At 63.7% G+C, this 12,364-nt stretch overlaps 1 protein-coding gene across 5 annotated transcripts in view; it reads left to right on the top strand.

Annotated features, from left to right (window-relative positions):
* The window catches only part of EVL (Enah/Vasp-like), a 267,581-nt gene that overhangs the window by 122,720 nt on the left and 132,497 nt on the right, over positions 1-12,364 (top strand). For all 5 annotated transcript variants that reach the window (XM_060620741.3, XM_060620742.3, XM_081795995.1 and 2 more), the window contains exons 4-6: positions 6,750-6,813; positions 9,858-9,928; positions 11,550-11,779. In XM_060620741.3, coding sequence (XP_060476724.2) covers positions 6,750-6,813; positions 9,858-9,928; positions 11,550-11,779 — 365 coding nt within the window. The remainder of the gene's footprint in view (positions 1-6,749; positions 6,814-9,857; positions 9,929-11,549; positions 11,780-12,364) is intronic.

Below are 12,364 nucleotides of genomic sequence, written 5' to 3' on the forward strand. Positions count from 1 at the left end.
ACGTTCAACCGAGCCACCCGGGGCCCCTCCTTCTTTGTCCTTTTAAATTGTAGAGATTTAGAACTGTGTGATCCTTGGTTCCATCCTTCTCACTTTATGGGAAACTGAGGCCCAGGGATGGGAAGGACTCCCCAGGATACCTGGCCACTTAGAGCAGAACCCCAACAAGAACTGGGGTGTCCTGGCTCCAGGTTCACCCTGAAGGGGATTTGTGGACCCTGGAGCAGTCCAGGAGAGGCCAGCCAGGCGTGGGGAAAGACTAGAAAGTGGGAATGAGGGGTAGCGGGAGGACTGGGCCATCTTCCCCGGGGTGGGGCCTGGAGCAGGCATGAGCACCGTCTACTGCACAGAGGCCTCTAGGCCAGCACGTGAAAGACCGCCTGTCTGGTCCCACGGGGGACCCTTGGGAACTGGGCCCTCAGGACTCCAGCCCACAAGGAGGAAGAGCAGCGGTGAAAACCCTACACAGAGCCTGTGCACAGCACATAGTAGCTGCTCAGTAAACTCGGGTCCCCTCTTCCCTCATCCCATCTGTGGTATTTTCCCAGTGCCACCTCCGTTGGCGACCTGCAGTGTCTCTCCTGCTGTAGTGTCTCAGGGCTTATGAGGCACAGTCCCCGGCTTGGCCACTGGCTGTTTCCAGCCACGAGATGAGAGCTTTAAGAATGTGGCGCCTGCTGTAGTCTCAACATTTGGCTAGAGATCTTCACACAGTCTGCCTGGGGTGTAATCGTTCGTTTAGTCAACAAATATTTGCTGAGTGTTGACCGTATGCCAAGAACGACATTATGTGCTGGGAATACAGAGAACAAAACGGTTAAGTCCCTGGAGAGAAAGTCAGACCACTCTGTTGGCCTGGGTTCGTTTTGCTGTCTGTCCTGGCACGTACAGGCGGAGTGGACAGGGAGCTCGGCGCCAGCAGGGTCCCCACAAGGAGGTGCCCCTGCAGCCGAGCGGGCCCCGGGCCCAGCAGCGAGGTCGGAGGTTGCGAGTGGGGCATCGGCCACATCTGGTTCATTCTCCTGGAGCCGGGTCATGCCACCGGGTTTCCCTCTTTGAGCTGCTCACCCCTGCCCCGCTCTGTTTCCTGAGGATGGTCACACCTCGCATCGGAAGCCCTTGGCAGATCCTTACGTCGAAGACAGAAGGTATAGAAGCCTTTAGAGAGTACCAGCGCCAGGCATGGTCTCATCCCACCTCGGAACAGCCCTGGGAAGGGTGTGGTGATCATTAACACCCTGCTCACGGGCGAGAAACCGAGTGGGACTGGCCGGCCCCAAGTCCCCCCGGAGCCACGGGGAGAGGCGCCGTCCCTCAGAGATGACCTCAGACCCCCTGGCCCCACTTTCCCCTTTGGTCCGGCTGACTTCAGTGCCTCGGGTCAGTCACATTGACTCTCCGCTCGATCTCTCAGCCTCTGTGGCGTGAAGGCCAGCCCTGTCCCCTCTGGCCAGGCTTCCGCGTCGCCCCTCCCCCGTGGGCCCCTGGCTGGAGTCCATGGCTCCGGTTTTGTTTTCTCCCCTGTCTTCCCCCCGCTCACTGACCCGTGGGGCTGAACAGTCCTCCTCCGGGTCTGCACCGTGTTCTGTAGAAGCAGGCGTTCGGCGGGACTTAAAGCCTTCTGGAAAGCGGCCTCCCAGACGGCCGCAAGTCAGTGCCTTCCCCAGGAAGCGTCCCCGTCCGGCGGGGGCCTGGAGGCGAGTGTCGGCGTGGGCCGCGCCCTCTGTCCCCGTCCCTCTCTGGGTGTTCAGACGGGAGGCCCCCTGCCCTGGCCTGCCCCCCGCTGTGAGCTCTCGTGCTGGCCCCGGGGCCCACAACGCCGGTCGTGCACGGGCACCTGTGTCACCCCACCTCACGTTTTCCTCCCTCCTGCTCGTCTGCGAGGCCCGTAGGGTCTTTGTTTTCACTTTGGCAAAACCTGTCGGAGGCGAGCGAGGGAGGGTGAGGGCTGACTTGGTGGGCGCCCCAGGCCACCTCCCGCACGCAACGAGCTGTGACCCCGGGGCCATCGTGAGGAGCCCCCTGGCCTTGGCGAGCCCCCTCACCTCCCCGAGACACCAGCAACGCCTTCTGCGGGGCCGCGGTGGGCCCAGCCAGGCGGCGGCAGCGAAGGCACTGCTTTGTAAGTGACCGTGAGGCGCCTTCCTGAGAGCAGCAGCAGCCCGACTGGGGTAAAGGGCCGTGCGAGTGCGCGGGACGCAGGCAGGTCAGTGATCGGTGAGACGTTTGGACTCCGTGGAGAGGCCGCCCAGACCGTCTGCGTTAAACACGAACAAAAGCGCGTGTGGCGCAGGCCTTTGTGGTGTACAGGGGGCTTCTCCGTGCATCGCGTCTCTTCCGCACAGCAGCCGCGTGAGGCTTTAGGCTTCGTGCTGACTCTCATTTTATAGACGACGAGGCCCGGCTCCCGCGTGCGGGGCAGAGCTCTGGCCAGGCCTCCTCCCTGCCGACCCTGGGCCGCCTCACCCGCCGGCCCGCCCAGGTCGGTACCTGTGGGGAGGGGGCCGTTGAACGTGATCTCCCCGAACAAGTGTCTGCCGTACGTGTGCGGAGGGGCGCTGCGCGACCGCAGAAGGTGACCGCGAGTCCGCGCGCAGCTGCGTGCAGAGCCGAGGGGCACGTCGAACGGAATGGCCTGTGAGAGGCTGGGGCAGGCTGTCTGTCTCTGAGGCTTGCCCCCAGGCGTCCGGCCAGCAGTGGGGTCCTGGTGCTGGCCGGGAACCGTCCCCCGGTCGGCCTGCTCTCTGAACAAGCCCGAACTGGGGGATCGCTTGTGTTTCTGTGGCTTACCTCTTCAGTGCTTTTCTTTTTATCTCAGCGAGGTCAGCCCCGTCCCTTCCCGTGCTTCTCCCAGCCGGGCTGGCGGTTGCGAGTTCCCTCTAACCGTCCCGACTCGAGTCAGCCAAATATCCCCGGCGTGAGCCAGGCGCTGCGCACACAGTGACGAGGAAGGGACGTGGTCTCTGCCTTCGAGAAACTCAAGACCTCACAGGGAGGAGAAGATTGCTCACAAAGTGTTAGTGAGAAAGTTGAGACAGAGGCCCTTGCGGGTCGAGCGGCAAGGAGCGTGAGAGGATGTGGGAAGGCTTCCTGGAAGAGGCGACCGTGGAGTTGAGCCTTGCGGACAGAACCCCGCACAGGACAGAGAGGTGGGGAGCACGGCACGTGGTCAGACTTAGGGAGTAGATGCCAAAGGGCCGCTGCGGAGGCGGGGACAGGAGCAGCGGCTGCGGGGCCGGGCCCCTGAGGGTCAGGCTTGTGTTCTCCACAGACCGCAGAGGCTGTGACATCAGCGTGGAAGAGGGGCGGGAAGCACGGGGAGAGACAGTGGAGCCGAGGGTCCTGTCGGCCGACTGAGGCATCGGGCCCAGCAGAGAGATGCCGAGGCGGCCCCTGGGGGTGGAGAGGCGGGCGGACTCAGGATCTGCGACGGCGCTGCAGTGAGACCCTGTAAACGACTCCAAGCGGGCGGCCAGAGGAGGAGGAGGCCGGGCCTCCACCTGCCCCCTCATCTGGACCCTGAAGGCAGAGGTGCGGCTGGCATGAGGTGACTCCATGGTGTGGGGGACTCTGCACGCCTCCGTCTCGGCTTCCAGTCCCCCCGCACGGGGACTTGTTGGAAAGAACAGCGGGACAGATGGGGGTGATGAACAGCTCCCCAGGGCTCCCACCCTGAGGCTTCCCCCGGAGAAGCACGTGCACTGTGCCAGGAGGTTTCCCAAGGAGCCTTAGACAGTTCGGAAGGAGTTCCTCCCTGTCCCTCCTCCCTGCCTCCGCTGCTGGGGCCGCTGGGGCCAGCGGGTGGGATAGGCCAGGAGTACGGAGACAGCGAGAGCCTCACATCTGCTGCAGATACCCCGTGTGACGCTGGTGGGCCCTTCCCCGGGCCCCGGCCCCGGCCCCCACCTCTGAGACGAAGGGACCGTGCTTCCTGGTGTTAAGGATCCTCATAGCTTGAAAGAGACTAACGTTTTCTTAGTTTGGGAAGAGTGGAAGGTCTTATGCATCGTCTTATGCCAAGCATTGTCTCTTTCTGCTCTGTCGTGACTAAAATTCCAGCTGTTTTGAAAGCTGTCTGCAGTGCCAGGACCAGGGTCCCCTGGGAGCAGCCAGGCTCCTGACGGATGTCCTGCACCCTCTGGAGGGGCAGGCTGGCTGAGGGCGTTAGGAGGAAGTCCAGCCCAGCAGGCAGAATGAGGGACCCCAGCACAGGACCACCACGGACCACTGTGCAGGCTGTCGGCTGCCTCCTGGGGTCCTGACAAATGTTCCTAGTGACTGAGGCCGGACCAGGCCACCAGATGAAGAGACCCCTGAGCGACTAGCAGAGCCCAGGGCATCCCGCGACCTCAGCGCCAGGGTGGGGCCTGGCTCTCCAGTCTTCAGACCAGGTGACAGACAGGGTCTCCAGGACAGGGGCTCAGCCCTGGAAGAAGGGCAACTCCAGAGTCAGACATGGGCTCAGCAGCAGAGGCTGGGCCCTGGAGCGAGGCAGGGGCCAGTTTTCCAGAAGTCCAGCCAGCGGCTGAGCAGCTCAGGCCTGATTCCCAGAACCAGGAGCTGAGGTGTCTTGAATCCCTCGTGCCTCAGCTGGGACGAGTGGGTAGAGGCACGGAGCCTCTGGGTCGGGGTCGGGGGACACCTGTCCAGTCTGGGGGAACGCAGCCCCTTCCCTACGGCTCTGCTGGTGGCATGCCACCTGCCACCCTCGTTCTCCGCTCTTAAGCGGGTCTCCATCTGACCCCACGAGTGACTGAACAGAAGAAAGACAGTGGCCTTTCGCAGGCCGTCTGAGTCTGGCTCCGCCACCTGCTGTCTGTGAGACCCTGAGCGGGTCACTTCCCCTTGCCGGGCCACGCCCTTGCCTGTCACGGGTCCTCGAGGGGGCTGCCTGCCAGGGCCGCGAGACTGGGGAGGAGTTCTCACTGAATCGGGAAAGTGCCTGCACCGCGCACGCGGCACTGTGTTCCTGGTCCTGAGCACGAGGAGGGAGCTGTTTTAATTGTTCTGATGCGCGCACCGAACACACATCACGTGCTGTTTATAGCCAGAAAAACCGACTTTTAAAAAAGAGCAAAATTACACGCTAATTAATTAATTTTAAAGATGCGTTTAGAGACAGGGAAAGAAAACTAGCGTTGGTTTCGCGCCCATTGGGTGCCAGGCCGCCACACCAGATCCTTGCGAAGGTCGCGTCTGTAAAAGCGTGCAGGCACCGTCTCTCCTGCCGTCTGACGGCAGCCGAAGGCACCAATGAGCGGGGGCGGGGCCAGCCGGGTCCACCCAGGGAGGCATTTTCCCTGGAGCCCCACAAGGCCATTTCCTCCCACCAAGCAGCGGGCCCACCGCCCACCACCCGGGTCCTCCTCCTTCCCCGGCTGAAACATTCACACCGGAGCCAGGATACCAGCCAGGCAAGGCTCACCGGAAACTTGACTGGAACGGATCCCGGGGCCCAGGACGGCAAGGTCCAGAAACAGCCAGACGTGGAGGCTCACTCTGGGCGTGGAAAGACTCCACCCATGCTGTGTCCCACCTGATGGCGGAGACAGGGCCTCCGAGGGCGGCGGGCAGGCTTGAGACCTCGGTGTAAGAGAGCACGTGGTCTCGTGGGAGGTAGGGGCTCCCGTGGCTGGGATCACGCCGGACTACCTGCCTGGGAAGCACACAGGACACTCCTGGGCCGGGCAGGAGGCTGCCCTGGAATCGGACGATCTGTTTCAGCTTTGAGATTCTGTTGCTCTCTGTCCCGCTGTGCCCCTGATCCGGGGGACGACCTGCTAATCCCTCAGCGGCTTGAAGCGCCTGTGGGAGAACCTTCTGTATGTCATGGAGTTTGCTGTGGACTGAACGTCACTGCCACTTTATCCCCGGGAGGAGACAAACCCCTGTGCCATCAGTGAAGTATGAGACCCACTTGCCCAGATTCTCTGCCCTGTCACTGACTCTGTGCAGCTCCCCAGTGACACCTGAGCTGGCAAAGACCAGGAACAATCAGCTCTTTCTCAGGTTGGGGCAGAAGCCTGCCTTTTCTTGTAAATGTGGTACCAGCACCAGCCCCCACCCGAACATAAGGCACAGGCAGCCGACCTGGACTGCCCTGGGCCCTGCCTTCAGGGTCCAGGGCGAGGGTGTGGCCCGGAAGGCTTCGCGGTCGCTCGGTGACAGCCTCTACCATCTGGGCCTCGCTGTCTCCTTGCCACCCACAGCCGCAGGCTCCTAGATGCAGGCAGGAGGGCCCCGCGCCGCGGTGAGGGGCGCGGGCTGTGGCACCTCCAGACCAGGTGCGAAATCCCTGGCTCTGACGCTTAACCCGCCGCCAGGGCCATTCCTGTGCCCAAAGGGCGGGCCAGAGAGAAGGGGGCGGGACGGAATGCCTCCTTTGGGTTTTGGCGATGCCGAGCACACTGGCGATTTGGGTTGGAACAGCTTTGTAGGACGTGCAGAGGCCGGAGCCACGGTGGGGCGTGAGGTCGCGGCAAACACAGCTTGAGAGGGAAGGAGGGGGTCTCTGCAGCTGAAGGGCCGTCTCGGCCGTGTGAGCAACACGGTCCCCTTCGCTGGCTCCGAGAGAAGAGCGCCGAGACGGGCAGATAGGCGATTGAGGGGGACAGGATAGGGATGGTGGTGTACCTGTTGAGAGGTCAGGGGGTCTCCTGCAGGCCAGGGGGAGCAGAGACGGGGAGCGTTGTGGGTTGGTCTGCCGGGGCCTTTCTACCCACTAACCACTGTGCTTCTCTGCCCCGCAGGCCCCTCCACCCAGCGTCAGGTGCAGAATGGCCCCTCTCCTGACGAGATGGACATCCAGAGAAGGTAACCCCCTGCCCAGCAGGGCCAGGACCCCAGAGACACACACTGGGGTAGGGGGCGGGGCGGGGGGAGGTGGACAGGCTTGACCAGAGGGAAGAGGGAGCACGTTTGTGGCTGTTTGGCCAGAGCAAGGAAGGGAACGTGTGGCCTCATGGGGACGGCCGGTCTGCGGCATCCTAGGTGCGTTCCTGGGACTGAACTCAGCCCTCCCGCATGTGTAGGGATAGCTGTGATGTTGGGGAGGGTGCAGTAACGCGGCCGAGGCCACCCTGCTGGAGACGGGCGGACGCGACCCTCCTGTGGCCTCGGGCGGGTGCCACAGCCTCTCGGGAGGATCTTAACCCCCTGCCCACTCCCCTCCCACCTGAGATTAAGGTGGATAAAGGCCATGAGCGCCCTTGGGGATCACAGCTTTTCGACAGCTTGGCCAGGGCTGTGTTGTTGCCGTTTGCCAGCCCGTGGAGTATGGGCCGTAAGGTGACCCCCCAACCCCTCCAAGGAGCTTCTAAAGTGCTCAGACAGGGAGGAAGGGCCAGTGCCATTGTCCTGAAGTTATAGAAGAGACCACGGTGGCCAAGGAGGGAGCAGCCTCCCCAGGTCACGTCGCCAGGGAAGGGGGGGCCAGGGGCTCTGCCCCTCTGATAGGCTTGGAGCCAGGCTGTGCCAAGGTTCTTGGGGGGTGGGGGGGACGGGCCTGCAGCCAGACTCACATGGAACCCTGGGCCGGGAGTCGGGGAGGCCACGTCCCCCCCAGCTCAGCTAGCTGTGAGGGTCTCCGGGGCCTGTCTTCCTCTAGCCTGTCACCCACTCTAGGGAGCAAGGGCCACAACTCCGTAACCTCTGGGTGCCTTCTGGCCCCAACGGTGTACTTTGTAACCCTGGGCAAGTTCCTGCTCTAGACCTCAGTCTCCCACTGGAAGAGAGCAGCGATAATCCTTGCTCTGCTCACCTCCATGAAATGAGGTAAAGGTGGCAGTGTGCTTCTAGACTGCCTACAGGCGGGGGAGACTCCTTTTATCAGTTCCCATTCGTCTCTCAGTTCCCTGGGCCTGTCTCCTGGTCTCTCAGGATAGAGCATGTTGCAGTTTATGAAAGGCTTTTACAGGCTTTGCCTCGTTTACCCCTCACGCTGACCCTCCGGGGTTCCTGTTGCTGGTACTGTTCTCACACGAGCCCGCTGAAGCTGAGAGTGGAAAGGACTTGCCCAAAGTCATGAGTAGTTAGAGGCGGAACCAGGACTGACAGCCAGTGTGGTCCCAGCTCTGCCGGGTGCCCTGGCCGCCTCCACCCCGAGAGGGGCATGCGTGAGCCCCACCAGGCCCAGGGATGACTGTTCGGGGCAGATGAGTCCTAACAGATCCCTGAGAACTGGTTAAACACCACCCTGCGTTCCCCTGACCCACCAGCCGAGTCCAGAGTTCCTTCGCGAGGCCGCCTGCAGTCCGCTGTCTGTGGGCCGGAGCATCCCCTGCAGGCCCCTCTGTGAACTGCAGGAGTCAACCCAGGCCACAGGGCAGGGGACCCTGCTCCTGCTGGTCACCTCACACGAAGGGAGGCCAGGGGAGAGGTGACTTACGTGGGGCCAGTCGTGCGGTGGGGATTCCAAGCACAGGAGCCTTCTGTTCGCTCACAAACAGGGTCTGAAGCCCACACCTGATTTTTAAGTACTTCCAAAAGCCTCCCTTTTGCCAAGGGCTTCTGAGCCTATGGATCCTGCTGGGCAGGTTGGAGTTTCTTCCGGGTGATGCTGCCGCAGTTTGGTAGAGACGCTGATGCTGACACAGCCAGAGCTCTCCCAGCCTCTCCTACCAGCGGGGTCTTTTCCGCCATCTCGTCGGGCTCGCACGTTGTCGTCCTCACCGGAGCCCCCGAGACACGTGCCCTCGTGCTTACTCTGCGGAGAAGAGGCCCAAGAAAGGGGAGTGACTTACCCGCGGTCACAGAGCCGTGCTCCCAGAGCAGGAGCCAGAAGGGCCCGTCCCTCTAGACGGTCCCCTCTGGAGGAGGTGCTGTGCGCCAGCCGCTGGACGAGCCCCATGTACTCGTTCCTTCACAAAGCGCTTACTGGGCAGCGGCCACGGGCCAGGCGCGGGGCCGGCCCCGGACCGGCACGAGCTCACCGCAGACCGAGGGTGCCGTGCGGATGCAAGGCCAGCACCCTCCCGCCCTGCCGGCCGCCCTCCCCGCCTCCCCCGCCTCCCCCGCCCACGGCCAGACCACCGTGTGCCTCCAGCGTGCTCCCCCGCTGAGCCCAGAGGAGGTGTGAGAGCATCCCCCGACCCCGTGTTGCACGGGCAGAGCTAAGTGGAGCTGGCTCACGCCGACTGAAGCCTTGCTGCTGTCCCCGGTCTGCCCCAGCACCTCAGTCCCGGATTCTGAGGACCTATTTGTGGGTCAGTGTCCTCACTCGACCCGCCTTTACGAGCACCCGAGGTCGCTCTGCCTTCAGGAGCTAGGAGGTCAGTTCCCGCCGAGACACACAGAGCAGTGCACTGAGCGTACCAAATGGCTCTCTGATGGAAGCCTGGCCTGCGGCTGGCTCTGTGGTAGAAAGAATGAGGACAGGCAGCCTTAGCGTCCGCTTCTCCTGGCAACCGGCGATGCCTGAAGCTCGTTCCGGGGAATGTAGTCAGGTGTCCTGAGAATGAACGACCCCGAGGTCAGGTCTGCTGTGGCCCCAGGGCCCCCAAAGCCAGATGGGCACGTCCGGCCCGGGGAAAAGCTCGGTCACTCAGCCGGACGGTCGCCCGAGCCTTCCTGAGGGCCTCCCCGTCCACGTGTGCCTGGGACTGTTCGAGGGGGCCTGCCGGCACTCGCCTGTTTGGGGACCTGGAACCAGTCACGCGCCCCACCTCCCTGAAGTGAGGGCAGCAAGCCCGGCCGTCAGGGCCAGGGCGGACGAGGCAAGCTCGCTGCCAGGGCCCCCAGCCTGGGGCTCTCGGGGAATGCCAACGGAACCCAACTCTGCAGCCTGGGCTCCCGCACACAGAGCCACGTTGTTCTCGGCATCGCGAGGTCAGACCCGCTCTGCCATTGTTGTCTTTCAGACAAGTGATGGAGCAGACCCAGCACCAGCAACAGCGTCAGGAGTCTCTAGAGAGAAGAACCTCAGCCACAGGTGAGACCCCCTCTGGGAACCGCTCCCCGCCCCCCGCCACACACCGCCCTTCCCGGGGTGCTCGGGCCTCTGTGAAGAGCCTCTGGTTGCGTCGATCTCCACGTGTCACGGTCACGTCCGGTGAAAGACAACAGAGCTGGGGGAAGGGGAGTAGCCCAGCCTGGCCCGGCCCTTGTCCCCCACCACTCACTGGCTGAGCAGACACTCGGCGGCCACAGGCCTTGTCTCCGGCACCGTGCTGAGGGCTAGGGACACGCAGGGACGGACAAGGCAGAATGCCGCCCCCGCCCCAGGGAGCCCAGCGTCCGGCCAAGGACCCCGGATCATCCCAGTGCACACGTGGTGGCCAAGTTCGTGTGAGATATAAAGACACACGGAGGAGGGCCCCGCCTGCCCTGGGAGTCAGAAGCCCTCCAGAGATGCAGTGTTATCCCAGCGGTTGAGTGGAACTCAGCACAGGACAGCAGAAGATTCGCTGAAGAGTGACAGTGTTGATTAGTAAGCCCAGGACTTCACAGCTTATAGAGTGTTTCCATGTCCTTCGTTTTGCTAACTTCTCTCAGACGCCCCGTGAAGTAAGCAGGCGCGTGTCCCCCTGGCTTACTGATGAGAAAACCGAGCCCCGGCCCCTGCCCCAGTGACGGGAGCCCCCACTGGTGCAAATGCTGGCTTCTAGCACCCCCTGTCACCTCGACCCCTTCCGGGACCCCGCCCCGCTCTGGTCCACCCTCCACTTTGCTGATGCGCAGCTGACCTCGTCACGTGTCCCCCCTTCCCGTCCCTCCCGAGCAGGCTGGCCCCCCAGTGCGCAGGCTCGGTTCCCGCAGACCTGGTGGCTCCTTGCACCTCTCCAGTGCCTCTCCAGCACTCCCCGTCCTCTTCTCCCTCCTTCACCAAACTTGACTCCTGCTCTCTGTCACTGTCCCGGCACCGTGGGCACGTCCCCGAGGATGTCTTCTCTGAACTGGCCCTGAAGTTGAACCCCTCTTCGTGTGCCGAGATGGCACCACGGGCCTCCCCCCGTAGCAGTTGCCATCCTGCCACAGCTGCGTCTGCACGCTCATCTGTGGGACTGGCTCACTGCTTCCCCGCGAGGCCATGAGCAGAGAGCCTGTGGCCGCTCTCCCCAGCGCCCGGCATGGTGCTGAGCACGCGGTGGAGCTCAGTAGGCCCTGGAGGGAGGGCTCGCTGGATGGTGGACAGAGGACTGCCCGGCCCTCTGCATTGCTCCCTGACACGCGCCCCGGTCGGCCCTGCGACCGTGGGTACCTGCCTCGGTCCCCCGAGGCCATGGTCGGTCACAACGGCATCTGAGGGACCTACCTCTGCCAGTGCCCAGGGTAAAGCTAGGTACGGAGACGGAAAACGAGATACGCACCAGAGCGCATCTGTCACGGGAAGACCACGACAGGAGCTAGAGAAAGTTAGCTGAGCTCAAGGAATGCTGGGAAGACCAGTGGAGGGAGTGACTAGACCAGGGCTAGGTGCGTCCTGCGGGGGCTTCCTGGAAGAGGCAACCTTGAGCTTGTCCCTGAGAGGAGCAGGCTGCCTGCTGTCCGTCCTCCCAGGGGAGCACCAGCTGGGGACTGGGGCCTGACTGAGCCCCACCCTTGTATTTCAGGACCCATCCTCCCACCGGGGCACCCCTCGTCTGCAGCCAGCGCCCCCCTCTCCTGTAGTGGGCCCCCACCCCCGCCTCCGCCCCCTGTCCCGCCTCCACCCGCAGGGGCCACTCCGCCTCCCCCACCCCCACTGCCAGCCGGAGGAGCGCAGGGCGCCAGCCACGACGAGAGCTCCGTGTCAGGACTGGCCGCTGCCTTGGCTGGGGCCAAGCTGAGGAGAGTCCAGCGGGTAAGCGTCCCTGGGTGTGGGCGGGCCGGCCCGGGGCCCTTTCGAACTGCCCTCGTCTACCAGACGCTGGGAAAGGCCCCCAGCCTGGACGCCACCCCTGCCACGCGGCGCCACACCAGCCACAAGGTGCTGGCGGTTGCTGCTGGCCCTCACGCTGACCGTCACGAGTGGGGCGTGAGGCCTCGCAGACGAGAACTGAGGCATCGGCAGGGAAGCGGTTCGCCCACCATCCGGCCCGTCAGCTGCAGGGTTCGCACTCAGCCCCGGGTCTCCTGGATCTGAATCCATCCTGCTTCCCCCGCGACCCTGGAGGCCAGCCGCACCACACCCACCGCCTGTCCCAGCACGTCTGGGGTGGCCCGGGAGGGGGAGCGGCCCCAGGGCAGCTGAGGGCGGCTGTGGCTCTGAGAACACCCGCGAGACAGAGTTTGGCTTCCTTCCCGAGACGTGCCCCTCCTCCCCGTCATGTCACACCCGCCTTGGCAAGGGTGCTGACGGGGCCAGCAGACCTGGGGAGTGTCTGTCGACTGCGACCGGCCAGTCCTGGTGCCTCGCTGGACTCTGCTTGAGTCTCCGGCGGGGCTG

The sequence above is a fragment of the Panthera onca genome, chromosome B3 (genome assembly GCF_046562875.1).
Source record: "Panthera onca isolate mPanOnc1 chromosome B3, mPanOnc1 haplotype 2, whole genome shotgun sequence".
Lineage (NCBI taxonomy): Eukaryota > Metazoa > Chordata > Mammalia > Carnivora > Felidae > Panthera > Panthera onca.